This window comes from Danio rerio, chromosome 3 (genome assembly GCF_049306965.1).
Source record: "Danio rerio strain Tuebingen ecotype United States chromosome 3, GRCz12tu, whole genome shotgun sequence".
Classification (NCBI taxonomy): domain Eukaryota; kingdom Metazoa; phylum Chordata; class Actinopteri; order Cypriniformes; family Danionidae; genus Danio; species Danio rerio.
In genome coordinates, this window is record NC_133178.1 from 61,100,927 (window position 1) to 61,117,295 (window position 16,369).

The 16,369-nt window shown below is 36.6% G+C and overlaps 1 protein-coding gene across 1 annotated transcript; it reads left to right on the forward strand.

Annotated features, from left to right (window-relative positions):
• Positions 1-1,761: 1,761 nt before the first annotated feature.
• LOC796453 (protein FAM104A) lies at positions 1,762-9,310 on the forward strand. The gene is made up of 3 exons (NM_001386581.1): positions 1,762-2,280; positions 5,897-6,008; positions 8,431-9,310. The coding sequence occupies exons 1-3, from the start codon at positions 2,198-2,200 to the stop codon at positions 8,659-8,661; spliced, it is 426 nt and encodes a 141-aa protein (NP_001373510.1). The 5' UTR covers positions 1,762-2,197; the 3' UTR covers positions 8,662-9,310.
• Positions 9,311-16,369: the final 7,059 nt, after the last annotated feature.

Consider the following 16,369-nt stretch of genomic DNA (forward strand, 5'->3'; position numbering starts at 1 on the left):
TACCACATGTCTTTGTACTGAGGGAGGAAACCGGAGCATTCAGAGGAAACTCACGCGAACACGGATCCCATGGCACTTCTCGTGAAGGAGCAGGGGTGTAACCCCGGTGTCCTGGCCAAAGTCCCTCTATCGGCCCTTACGATCATGACCTCCCGATCATCCCCTTCCACCGAATTGGCTCTATCACTGTCTCTCTACTCCACCAATAGCTGGTGTGTGGTGGTGAGCGCACTGGCGCTGTTGTCCTGTGGCTGCCGTCGCGTCATCCAAGTGGATGCTGCACACTGGCGGTGGTGTGGAGAGTCCCCCCCTCCACATGATTGTGAAGCGCTTTGGGTGTATGACCATACACAAAAATTGCGCTATATAAATACACATTACATTACACGGAGAGAACATGCAAACTCTACACAAAATATGCCAGTTGACCCAGGGCGGGACTTGAACCTGCGACCTTCTTGCTGTGAGGCGACAGTGCTAACCACTAAACCACCGTGTCGCCCGATATATGACATATTTATGATATAAATCTACAATGATAATTGGAAATAATACAAACATCACCTTTTGAAAGCTGTTAACCTAGTTTCAGTCACTGACTTCGAAAAAGAGCAAATCCGATTGAAAAGTAGCTGGGTGATGTTTAATTAGCATATTGGTTACGTCAACATTGCATTTGTTTCTTATTTATTTAGTCTGTTTCTCATTTATGTCCAGATTCCCCTTATGTCCCCTTCCCCTTAACTATTTTCTTCTTCTTCTAATGATAACAATAATAATAATAATAATAATAATAATAATAATAGGGGTGGTGCTTTGCCACTGTGGCTAGCACGATCGCCTCACAGCAAGAGGGTTGCTGGTTCGAGCCCCGGCTGCGTCAGTTGGCATTTCTGTGTGGAGTTTGCATGTTCTCCCCGTTTTCGTATGGGTTTCCTACAGGTGCTCCAGTTTCCCCCACAAGTCCAAAGACATGCGGTACAGGTGAGCTGAATAAGCTAAAATGGCTGAATAGTATGACTGTGAATGCAAGAGTGTATGGATGTTTCCCAGAGATGGGTTGCGGCTGAAAGGGCATCCGCTGCGTGAAACATGTGCTGGATAAGTTGGCGGTTCATTCCGCTGTGGCGGCCCCAGATAATTAAAGGGACTAAGCCAAAATGAAAATGAATGAATAATAATAACAATAATAATAATAAACAATAATAATAATAATAAACAATAATAAAATCATGTTTTGAGTTTATAGACTTGCAGTCACTTACAATTCTGCTCTGCACTGCTTAAATCCATCTGAAAAAATCAAGCATGTTGCAGTAAAAAGTGTTTATTGTTTAGCAACAATTTTAATAGTTAATAATAATAATAATAATGATAATAATAATAATTATTATTATTATTATTATTATTAGTAGTAGTAGTAGTAGTATATTCATAATATATACATTATTATTATTATTATTATTATTATTATTATTATTATTACTATTATTGTTATAAAAAATTATGCAACTGGAATTTAAATGAAGTTGCTAGTAACCACTGACAGATGTTTTTGTTCACTTTAGGCCATTATATCAATATACAAAATAACAATGTTTCAGTATATTTGTAAAATTATTTCTTAATACACGATCATTACACGAATTTGGCCCTTAACTGATGAAAAGCCTGTTAAAAGCCGGGCGTGAGCTTTTGCAAGTCACCAGTGACGCCATTACACAATCAGCCAATCCCTTGTCGCCCTCGTGTTTACGGCTCCATTTCCGCGCATGCGCTCTAACATGTAAATAACAGCAGACGCGGTGGTTTGTTTTGTGTCGCACAGCCTCATCAAACACGATAAACCGGCATATATTGACAGAGAGCCCCGCTATATCTCCTACGTTTAGGAGAAGACGACAAGAAGAAGAATCTAGCAGTACATTCGTATAAATAAATCGTGATTTTGAAGCTGTTTGAGTGTCAGTTAGCATACAGCTATGATAGAGACTAGCTGGAGGAGTTTGACACGTTTATGACGTAAATGCAGTTGATCAGACACGATCTTCGTTTAGTTTCTCACAACTCTTTAATAATTTAGTGATTGGTAATTTAGTGTTGAACAGGGATGAGAGTGTTTCGCGTGTTTATGTGTCGTTAGCAGAAGTGAGCTGAGAGGAAGGTTAGCATGACACAGCACTGAATCCAGGAGCGAATGTTGCTCAGTAAAACACACAAACACACGGGAGCTTCATCAGTATCTGCTGGGGGATCCGCAGACATGCTAACAGAGAACAGGTGAGTCGGAGACCGCTTCGTCAGAATCACACACTGTCTTGTAAACGCTTGTTTTAGTTGTCCACTACCGGTCAATAATTGTTTTTCACATGAAAAGTCATTTCATGTTAAAAAAAATAATAATGATCTGCTTATTAAGCCTGGTAAAGTTAGTTTTATATTGACACATTCAGACTTTCTTCATAATAATATAATTTTAGAAAAGTATTCTTTGCAAATTCTAATCAGTACAATCATATTAGCAGCCAATTATATGGTTTAGTTTAGTTTTGTTTATTTATATAGCACATTTTTTAAAACACAACGTTGCCCAAAGTGCTGAACACAATCAATACTAAAAAATAAAATCTAACGTTACATCACATAAATAACAATTAAAACATAAGGCAAACCCCTCAACATTAAAAAGGCTCAAATATCAAAGAACAAAGATGGTGTTTCAAACGCTTTTTAAAAACAGGTCGAGTTGGAGCATGTCTGATGTGGGGCGGAAGCCCGTTCCAGAGTTTTGGGGCGACAACAGCAAAAGCCCGATCCCCACTTCGCTTACACCGGGACCTTGGTATAGATAGAATAAATTCATCAGAAGACCTCAGTGACCTACCAGGATTGTATACATGTAGCAGGTCTGATAAGTAAGATGGTGCCAGATTGTTTAAGGATTTAAAAACAAAGATTAATAGTTTAAAATCAATCCTTGACCTAACAGGCAGCCAGTCCAGAGAGGAAAGAACTGGGGATATGTGCTCGAACTTGCGAGTCCCTGTCAGAAGTCTCGCAGCCGCATTTTGTACTAATTGCAATCTTTTTAGGGCATTTTGACTAATACCCACATACAGAAAATTGCAATGGTCAAGTCTTCCCAAAATAAAAGCATGGATCATACAGAGGTAAAGTTGGTTTTATATTCGCACATTCGTTCATTTAGCAGTCTCTATATTGTTTACCATGTTACTTTGAACATTCAATCAGAATTAGCATGCAAGTATGACTTGACAACAAAAACACTGTTTATTTGACTGTGAACAATGTTTTACTTTGAAAGTCACTGGCTGCTAAAATGATTTCCCTATTTAGAATTAGCAAAGAATACTTTTCTGAAATTATATTATTAAGAAGAATGTCTGAATATCTGAATATAAAACCGACTTTACCTCTATGCCAATGACTAGCAACTTTGTTTTTTAGTCAAATAAATAGCTCTAATGTTGTTTTCAAGTCTGAATATATTGATTTCAGATTGAATATTCAAAGTACCATGGAAAACAATATAGGGAGGATGTCACAAGTTGACACTGAACGAATATATATAAATATAAAACCAACTTCACCTCAATGTCGGTGACCGCTTCATCAGAGCCACACGCTGTCTTGTAAACAACAGTTTTACTTCTCCACCACCGGTCAAACCTCTTTCAATATTTTTCAAAGAAAAAAAAAAATCCTCTGCTAATTAAGCCTGTCAAGATATCTTTTGTTGTACGATATATTGCACCAAAATATATTGCGATAAATGATATTTTTGTCATTTTAAGACAGTTTTATGCTGCTCATTATATAACGTCAGAATGACAATATAATAGCATTATCATAATACAAGAACACATAATATTTATTCTTAAGAATATCTATTTTTTAATCATACTTATTTTAACAATTTAATAATTAGGTATTGGAATCAGAATGTAAAAACCTTAAAATTCTAAACAAATAATAATAATAAATGTTAACAAAAAAGTAAAGGGTAAAAAGTAATAGAGGCTATATCTGCTACCAAATCTATTTTGATATTAAATCTATTTTTTGAATCTACCATGAAAATATAGCAATTTATAGTAAATACTATATATTTTTTTAATCATACTGACACTATTGGCGCCAATAGAGGTAAAAGGTTGCGCAATCAGCTAAAATCTTGGTTTTTATGTATGCCCGGTTTTATATATATATTGCATCACCAAAAAATGATTGAGGTCATGTCCATATGTTGTGTAATAAGTTCATTTATTGATTATTGTGACAGGAAAACTGCTTATCAAACCTGTTTTTATTTGATCAACAGTACAGCAAAACAGTGTCACTCTTTCTACTTAAAACATATTTAAAATTTGAATTTATTCCTGTGATTCCAAAGCTGAGTTTATAGCTTGAGGTAAAGTTGTTTTTTATATTCACACATTCAGCCTTTCTCCTTAATAATGTAATTTCTGAAAAGTATTCTTTGTAAAGGCTCAATAATGAAATCATATTATCAGCTTAGGACTATCAAAGTACAACATTGTTCACAGTCAAATAAATATTGCTAATGTTGTTTTCAAGTCTGAATATATTGATTTCAGACTAAATATTCAAAGTACCATGGTAAACAATATAAGGAGCATGTCACAAGTTGTCACTGAATGATGATGTACAAATACAAAACTAACTTCACTTCGATGTCGGTGACTGCTTCATCAAAATCACACACTGTCTTGTAAACAATGATTTTAGTTGTCCACCACTGGTCTTCTGTTAATTAGGCCTGTCACAATATTTATTTATTTATTTTTTTGTACAATATATTGCACCAAAATATATTGTGATAAATTATATTTTTGTCATTTTAGGATAATTTCAAGCCGCTCATTATATAATGTCAGAATGACAATATAATAGCATCATAATACAAGAACACATATTTATTCTTAAGAATATTTTTATTAAATTATACTTATTTTAGCAATTTAATAATTATCCATTGGAATCAGAATGTGAAAACGCATATATCTTAAGCAATTACTAATAATAAATGTTAACAAAAACTTGAAGGGTTAAAAAAAGAACTGCAAGCCATCACTGGGAAACACCCACACACGCTCATTCAAACACACATACACTACGGACAATTTTAGTTTACCCAATCCGCCTATAGCACATGTCTTTAGATTTGTAGGGGAAACCAGAGCACCCGGAGGAAACCCACGCAAACGTGGGGAGAACATGCAAACTCCACACAGAAATGCCAACTGACCTAACTGAGGCTTGAACCAGCAGCGTTCTTGCTGTGAGGTGACAGCACTACCTACTGTGCCACCGCATCGCCGAAACCATTAGTATCATCATCAATATTTAGTAGATATTGGGAGAAATATCTTCCTACTTATATGTTATAAGATCTTATAAAATATTATTTTCTTAGGACGTTAGTCTTGTTTTTGAATTGTCACTATGCTGGCACATAGGTGTTTGTAGCTCCGGCCTCTTTTGAAAAGATCGCATTCTCATTTGAATTTAAAGTGACATTCACCAAAATTTACACATTTAGAATCGAAGCCTAAAAGGGGCACTTTTAAAGGGTTATAAAACCATTTTTGTGAGATATTTTAAGCTGAAACTTCAGATACACGCATCAGGTACTTCTTTTATATCTCAAATGGGGGAATAATATGTCCTCTTTAAATATGCCATGAAGTGTCAAATATAAGAATACAATTTAAAGTATAATACACACTATGTGAATCAACAGTGTAATAAACTGACACATCACAGTGGTGTGTATATGATAACAAGCTGCTTTATTTTTTTGTATTGTTATTGCATTGCTCATCTTTAATAATCCTGTGATGCTGTTATAAAGGAAGCGTCAGAGAGCAGAAGGAGATGATGAAGATGCTCAGATGCCACAAGCTAAAAGACTGAGTTCAGCCCTCCAGAGCTCCGAGACGGCCAGAGACTCATGGGAGTCTGAGGTGAGAAATACTACACGTCAAATTATTGAATTTTGTCCATCTGAACGTCTTTTTTTACTAGTATTGAGTAAATAAAAAGACAGAGTTTTTGAAATGTATATATTTTTTTAAAGTTTGAATATTCTGAAAGGTAAGAATTGAAGAAATATTAGTACTGCTTTAATACTAAATAAATGTATTCATTTAAAAAATATTTCCCAAATGCTGTTCAAAGGAGAGCGGATTTTTAATTCATAAGAAAATTTGTAATATTTCAATAACATTTTAATATTTTTCATAAGTCATTTCTATTAACTAATTCCTTTTGTCTTTGCTATGATGACAGTACAAGTTATTTTGCAAGATACTATAGTACTGTAGTATTCAGTTTAAAGTGCAAGTTAAAAGGCTTAACTAGGAGTGCTTTCACACCTGTGAATCGAGTCAGTTGTTCCGAAACAGGCATTAAAATTGTTACATTGTTGCTCTTTGTTCTTGATGCAGTTCGCTTTCACACGGCAAAGTTTCTAAACAGACAAAAAGAGCTACGTGTGAGCAAACTCTCCTTACATTGGTCAGTTTCACAGTTTATTTTGCAGAGTTCCGCTCAGCTGTCAGGGGGTTAGTAGTGGTTTGGTGGTGTTTGGCAGGGTGCTCGCGACGTGTCTGAAGAGCGAAGAGAGATGCGGTGGGGAGGGGTGAGAAGGGTGCGCGACATATTTGAGGACCGGGAGGGAGATGCGCGATTTCCGGGAGATTATCACTCGTTTGCGGGCATCCGGGAGTCTCTGTGCAATTGCGGGAGACCAACGAAACTTCCGGGTGACTGGAATGTCTGGAATGACCTCCCGCCCTGCTCATAATTCTCTCTTCATATAGCCGTATGCCTATTACATGTCCATAATACACTGATATAACCGGGCTCGGATCGTATCGCTTTCTCACTGCAATCAATCCGCTCCAGTTTGTTTCAATCAAGCCGAGACCACCTCATTCAAGCGGACTCTGAGCAATTGTTTTGGCGCGGATCCGAAACTTCCTGGAGACTGGGATGTCTGGAATGACTTCCCGCCCTGCTCATAATTCTCTCTTTATATAGCCGTATATATGCCTATTACAGGTTCATAATACACTGATATAACCGGGCTCCGATCGTATCGCTTTCTCACTACAATCAATCCGCTCCAGTTTGTTTCAATCGAGCCGAGACCACCTCATTCAAGCGGACTCTGAGCAATTGTTTTGGCGCGGATCCGAGCGAGATTGGGGATTTCACATATGCCAAACGAACTGCGCTAACTGGGCAAACAAGAAAGGTTCTGAAACAAAAGTCTAGGTGTGAAAGCACCCTAGGATAATTTATTTAACTATGCAAGTTAGATTAATTAGGTTATTATTTTTGTTCTCTTTTGGGAACACTATCGTGAATTTATTTTTTTTGACTATTGGAACAACTGTGGGTGCAAAAAATTTACATTTGTTGTATTTTTTTGAGAACCCCAGAAAAAGGTCTATTATTCACAAATCATTGGCTCATTGGAAATACATAATTCAGCCTACATTTGTGTGAAACCATAGGAATGTCCTTCAACATACATTTGACTGCAGTTGCTAGGTAAAATGAACACTAGGGGGCAGTGTGATGCTGACACGTTTTTTTTTTCTTTATCACACTAATGATATTTACAGGAACATATTATTGACAATTAAAGGATTACTTTCTTGCAGTGCTTTGCAGAATACCAAATAAACACCACAAAACAACTTAACACTATGTTTGATTTTTAATAAAATAAGTTTGAGCCACCCATCTATCTCTATATGGACAACATTTCTGGCATGGTCAGATTTTTAAGAAGCTAATTTTCTATGGTGTTGTGCTCGTGCTGCTGAGTGCTTTGGTTCGAGTCCAGTGAAGCACAGTTCACACAAATAAGTCATGTAACATCAAGATAGAACCACATGGTGGCAGTGCACTTTTCTCTTACGTCTGCTTTTGAAAGCACTATTGGTTGGGTTTACGGAAGGGTTATGTCAGTGGTTGTCTCGGCACATTTCTGCTGTTTGATTGGCTCTTAGATCAATATAGAGTAAAAAAAGGAGTAAAAAAAAAGTTCAAAGCTTATCGACATAAATTTTATCGCGATTCTATTTAAGATTGTTTTTTGGCCCAGATCTAATTAGTAAACATTTGAAATGTCTCCAGCACAGGGATGGGCAAACTTGATCCTCGAGGGCCGGTGTCCCTGCAGAGTTTTGTTCCAACACTAGTCAAACACACCTGAACAAACTCATCAGTGTCTTCAAGATTACTTGAACTCTATAGGGAGGTCTGTTTGAATAGGGTTGGAGCTAAACTGTGCAGGACACCGGCCCTCCAGGACCGAGATTGCCCACCCCTGCTCTAGCATGTGCTAACGTGTTGTTTTGTGGTGGTCTGCAGTCCTCCAGCAGCGAGAGCAGTTGGATCAGCAGTCCCGATCATGCCGCAGGGAGCACTCATTGCGGAGGCGACGTTATCGGGCCTCCCGGCGGCCCCGGCCCCTGCAGTCCTCACAGTGCCTCCAAGCCATCGGGCCCCATGGACCTGCTGTCCTACCAGCACATCAACCGAGTCCTGAGAGAAGCTCATTTCCACAGCTTACAGAGCCGATCTCAGGCCAAGCACAGGTGATTTCAGGGAGCGCCTGAAGCCCACAGCAACCCCTAAACACAGGGTAAAACCTCTCCATCTGCATCTCCATACAGACCCGCTCCTCCTATCTTTCTCACGTTGATTCTTCATCAGATGGAAAACATGCCCTGGTACTGTACTCTCGACTAACTAGAGCACAAAAGTGTTTGTTGTAAGCAATAACGGCTTGACTACGATGCAAACTTTTGTGACTTTAACACTGTGTATTTTACTCTTGAGAATAGCTGTACAGTTTAGTGGGGATTTGCACTTGGGGGTGTGTTATAATGTCAATCAGATCTCGATGTGGACCATATAGCAGTTTAGATGAGAACAGAATATTCCAGTAGTCCATTGCTGTAATGAATGCACACAGAAGCCAGTTGATATACACACACACACACACACACACACCATCTGAAGACTGTAGTGTTTTCAGTTTATCCCTCTCTCTTTTCGACCATAGCTAAAGCTGGTTGCTCCTTTATGGCTTCAGGCCGAGCTTTTCTTGTGCGCTCTTCAAACTCAGATAGCATTTTAAAGATTGTTGTTTATTTTACTATACCCTTTTTGTATTGAAAGATGTACATTGCATTTTACATTCAGATCATCTACATTTCTAAATAAAGATGGATGTTCTTACGCAGAATCTGTGAGCTTCTCTTTGATGCACGTTCAGGATGAGACTATTCGTTAGCGCTTTTTAATAGCTACATGCTATGAACCATTTGTTATGTATTAGCAAATAGTGAGTTCAATATCCGTTAAGCATTAACGCTACATTAATAAACGTTAGTACGCAGTTTATAACTGCTGATACAATTACTAAATGAATACAATTCAGGGCCGGAGTGGGACTCCGTTTCAGCCCTGGAGTTTCAAGCCTCAGACCGGCCCACCTCAGTTCACGACTGACTATATTAAAATAAGGTCATTTGCAATTTAGTTTCTAATGACACTATCACGTCTTTTTTTTTTTTTTTTTTTTTGAGAAAACAGCTGCTTTAGAACTTCAAATGTTCAACAACCCTAACAGTATTATATGTCTTAACCATAAAAAATAAAAAAATAACATACTCAGACGAGGATCAAACCTGGGTCGGTGGCATCTTTATCTTACATGCTAACCACTGGACCACAACAGTTGTATATGAAAAGGTGACTCATCTGAGTTATATCATCATCAACCTGCAGGCTGGTTATATATAAAAAGAGCAGAGCTGCTGTAAAATAATGAATAAGAAGACTGTGGTCAAGTAAATAAAAAATGTATTTAAAAAGTGTGACTGCTGAGAGCAACAGATTCTGGAGCTAGGGACACCAGCCCTCGCGGCCAAAAAATGGACCGGCCCACCGGGAATTCTCCCGGTCCTCCCGATTAGCCAATCCGGGCCTGATACGATTCCTTTTTCATGCACACATGATACATTCTATACATATGCAAACAATACACTTCATCCGTTTACACACATGACACACTTTATACACACAGACATGATACTCTCCATACATATGCACACATATATACACACTCCATACATATGCACACATGATACATTCATGTATCCAAAAACACTATACATTTACAGGCATGATACATTCCATACATATGCACACAATATACTCCATACATTTACACACAATACATTCTATACATATACACTGTTGTTAGCATCTGGGATAGAACCCTGGTCTCTGGTGTGAGAGGTGAATCACTTACCCACTGATATACTGATATACTCCGTATATACACACAAACATGATACACTTTATACACGCATACAATAAATTCTATACATATACATGATACACTATTGTCAGCGTCATTCTATACATATACACTATATTTGATACATATACATATGCAGACATAAGAAATTCCATGCATATGCACACAATACACTCCATATATTTACACACATAATACATTCTATACATATACAAACATGATACATTCCATACATATGCACACAATACACTCAATCCATTTACACATGATACACTTTATACACACATTCCATACAATACACTCCATATACACACATGATATACATATACACACACGATACACTTTATACATATGCACACATGATACATTCTATTCATATACGATACACATTGTCAGCGCCTGGGATAGAACCCGGGTCTCTGGTGTGAGAGGTGAATCACTTACCCACTGAGCTACTGGAAGGTGCATTCTATACAAATGCACACAAGACACTCCATCCATTTACACATGATACATTCTATACATATACATGATACACTTTATGCATTGACACACACATATGCAAATTCCATACATATGCACATATGATACATGGACACACACATATACACACATGATACATTGATGAATCTAGACACACTTTTCATGTACAGACATGATACATTCCATACATATGCACACACTATACTCCATATATTTACACACAAATACATATGCACACACTATACTCCATACATTTGCACACGATACATTCTATACATATGGACACAATACACTCAATGCAATGACACACTGATGAATCTAGACACACTATACATATACAGAAGCTATACATATACACTCCATACATATGCAGACATGATACATTCCATACATATGCACACAATACACTCCATACATTTGCACATGATACATATGCAGACGTGATACATTCCATACATATCCACACAATATATTCCATATATATATATACATTTGCACACACACAATACATTCTATACATATACGATACACTTTATAAATATGTACAAATGATACATTCTATACATATACACATCTATGATACATGTCGTCAGCGCCTGGGATAGAAACCGGGTCTCTGGTTGATGAGAGGTGAATCACTTACCCACTGAGCCACTGGAAGGTGATGAATCCAGACACACTATACACATACACACATGACACATATGCACACAATACACTCCATGTATTTACAAACATGATACATTCTATACATATGCACACAATACACTCCATCCATTTACACACATGATACATTCTATACATATACATGATACACTTTATACATATACAGACATGATGCATTCTATACATATGCACACAATACACTCCATGTATTTACACACGATACATTCTATACACATACACTCTATACATATACAGACATGATACATTCCATACATATGCACACAATACACTCCATGCATTGACACACATGACACACTGATGAATCTAGACACACTATACATATACAGAAGCTATACATATACACACATGATACATTCTATACATATAACATCCCATACATATTTAGACATGATACATTCTATACATATGCACACAATACACTCCATATACACACATGATACATTCTATACATATACAATACGTCGTCATCGCCTGGGATAGAACCCAGGTCTCTGGTATGAGAGGTGAATCACTTACCCACTGGAAGGTGATAAATCCAGAAACACTACACACATACACACGATACATATGCACACAATACACTAGATCCATTTACACTCATGATACAATCTATACATGATACATTCTATACATATGCACACAATACACTCCATGTATTTACACACATGATACATTCCAAACATATCCACACAATATATTCTATACATATACACACACGATACAATTTACACACTGATGAATCTAGACACACTATACATATACAGAAGCTATACATATACACGCCATACATATGCAGACATGATACATTCCATACATATGGACACAATACACTCCATGCATTTACACACTATACATATACAGAAGCTATACATATACACACATGATACATTCTATACATATACACTCCATACATATGCACACAATACACTCCATCCATTTACACACACGATACGTTCTATACATATACATGATACACTTTATACATATACAGACATGATACATTCTATACATATGCACACATGATACATTGATGAATCTAGACACACTTTTCATTTACTGACATGATACATTCCATACATATGCACACACTATACTCCATATATTTACACACGAATACATTCTATACATATGGACACAAAACATTCCATGCATTGACACACTATACATATACAGAAGCTATACATATACACACATGATACATTCTATACATATACACTCCATACGCAGACATGATACATTCCATACATATGCACACAATACACTACATCAATTTACACACATGATACATTCTATACAAATACATGATACATTTTATACATATACAGTTATGATACATTCTATACATATGCACACAATACACTCCATGTATTTACACACGATACATTCCATACATATGCACACAATACACTCCATGTATTTACACACGATACATTCCATACATATGCACACAATACACTCCATCCATTTACACACATGATACATTCTATACATGATAAACTTTATGCATGGACACACACATATTCCATACAGATGCACATATGATACATGAACACACACATATACACATTCCATTCATATGCACACATGATACATTGATGAATCTAGACACACTTTTCATTTACAGACATGATACATTTCATACATATGCACACACTATACTCCATATATTTACACATGAATACATTTTATACATATACGATACATGTCATAGATACACATCCGGATAGAACCCGGGTCTCTGGTATGAGAGGTGAATCACTTATTCACTGAGCTATTGGAAGGTGATAAATCCAGACACACATGACACAATACATTAGATTCATTTACTCCATGTATTTACACACATGATACATTCCATACATATCCACACAATATATTCCACATATATATATTCTATATACATATATATATACACGATACACATTTGCACACACAATATATTCTATACATATACACACACATTACACTTTATACATATGCACACATGATTCTATACATATACACATCTATGATACATGTCGTCAGCGCCTGGGATAGAACCCGGGTCTCTGGTATGAGAGGTGAATCACTTACCCACTGAGCTACTGGAAGGTGATGAATCCAGACACACTATACACATACACAGATGATACATATGCACACAATACACTCCATCCATTTACACACATGATACATTTTATACATATACAGACATGATAGATTCTATACATATGCACACAATACACTCCATCCATTTACACACATAATACACAGACATGATACTCTCCATACATATGCACACACACATATACAGAAGCTACACATATACACACATGATACATCCTATACATATACACTCCATACATATGCAGACATGATACATTCTATACATATGCACACAATACACTCCATGTATTTACACACGATACATTCTATACACATACACTCCATACATATACAGACATGATACATTCCATACATATGCACACAATACACTCCATACACACACACGATACAATCTATACATATACATGATACACTTTATGCATGGACACACACATATACACATTCCATACATATGCACACATGATACATTGATGAATCTATATATATATATATATATATATATATATATATATATATATATATATACACACACATTACACATTTGCACACACAATACATTCTATACATATACAATACACTTTATAAATATGCACAAAAGATACATTCTATACATATACACATCTATGATACATGTCGTCAGCGCCTGGGATAGAAACCGGGTCTCTGGTTGATGAGAGGTGAATCACTTACTCACTGAGCTACTGGAAGGTGATAAATCCAGACACACTATACACATACACACAATACAGTAGATTCATTTACACTCATGATATAATCTATACATTATACATATGCACACACGATACATTCAATACATAATACACTCCATACATATGCAGACATGATATATTCCATACATATGCACACAATGCACTCCATATACACACATGATATATTCTATACATATGCACATACTATACTCCATACATTTGCACACAATACACTGACACACTGATGAATCTAGACACACTATACATATACAGAAGCTATACATATACACACATGATACATTCTATACATAAACACATACATATGCAGACATGATACATTCCATACATATGCACACAAGACACTCCATATTCTATACATATACGATACATGTCATCAGCACCTGGGATAGAACCCGGGTCTCTGGTGTGAGAGGTGAATGACATACCCACTGAGCTACTTGAAGGTGATAAATCCAGACACACTATACACATACACACATGATACATTCTATACATATACACTCCACACATATGTAGACATGATACATTCCATACATATGGACACAATACACTCCATGCATTTACACACATGATACTTTGATGAATCTAGACACACTATACATATACAGAAGCTATACATGTACACACATGATACATTCCATACATATGCACACAATACACTCATGATACATTCTATACATATGCACACATTATACTCCATACATTTTCACACGATACATTCTATACATATGGAATCAATACACTCCATGCATTGACACACTATACATATGCAGAAGCTATACATATACACACATGATACATTCTATACATGTACGATACATGTCGTCATCGCCTGGGATAGAACCCAGGGGGCTGTTCCAGAAAGCAGGTTATGTGACATACCCGGGTAAGTTTGAGAGTAAGTAGGTGGATAACCTCAACTTTGGTTCCAAAATCGGAGGTAACTTCTGCGTATGTTAAGTAGCCATAGCAACTTACTCTCTGAAGATAACCTGCTCCGGAGCAGGTTATGTTCAGAGAGTAAGTTGCTATGTTTCAGAGTTTGTCTGTTTCAGAGAGTTTACTGAGCATTGCGTGCTCTTTTGATGATAATATTTATGGATGTGGACACACAGATACAAGTTTTTTCGTTGTGAGAGGGTTATAAGTGCATAGTTTTTTTTCATAACCAAATTCATAATGTTAATGCATTTAACAAACCTTTTTAAAATCAAATGTGACAAACCGCGGGTCTGCGCTTACCATAAAAAACATTCAGTGCAGCTCTTTGTATTCGCGTCAGGGCATTTTAGGCAACTGTACAATGTGGCAGTATGACCACCTGTACAGTACGCCTGGCACTGAACTGTTTTTTACACTTTCGTACAGTTCCTTGGTCATACATTACTGCGTATCATTACACAGATGATTCAGAGCACGGGAATAGCGTAGTGGACAGTGCGTCAATAAAGAACAACGGAGCGCACAACGGAGCGAGTTCGAATCTCACTAACAGATCTTGTGTTTTTTCTCTCCTTCTGCACCCTCACATTTTTCTGTATAATATTATAAGTGGCAGCTTTGTCTTTTGTAGGAAAATATATCTTTAATTTAAGATGTAGGATGTCGTTCTTATATATACATTCACGCACACACACCTACATTTTTTAATATAATATTTTTTTCAGGGTTTCTAAATGCTATTGTGTGCATTAATTGCAGCCGATTTTAAAGCTCCATCAGTCACTAAAGGACACTGATAATATAACATTTGTCCAAAGTATAAGTGTGCTGGTACAACTTAATTTTCTATCCTTAATCTTTTGGTGTTTTAACTATTAAACTCATTACTGCTTCCACTTACCAGCTCATCACACACTCCACCTCATCACTATGTTGAGGCTAAATGGCTGATTTACAGGAAGTAATGATTCAAGTGTATAACACAAATATAGTAAAAAAAAAACTATAAAGCAAATGTTGCTCAACACAA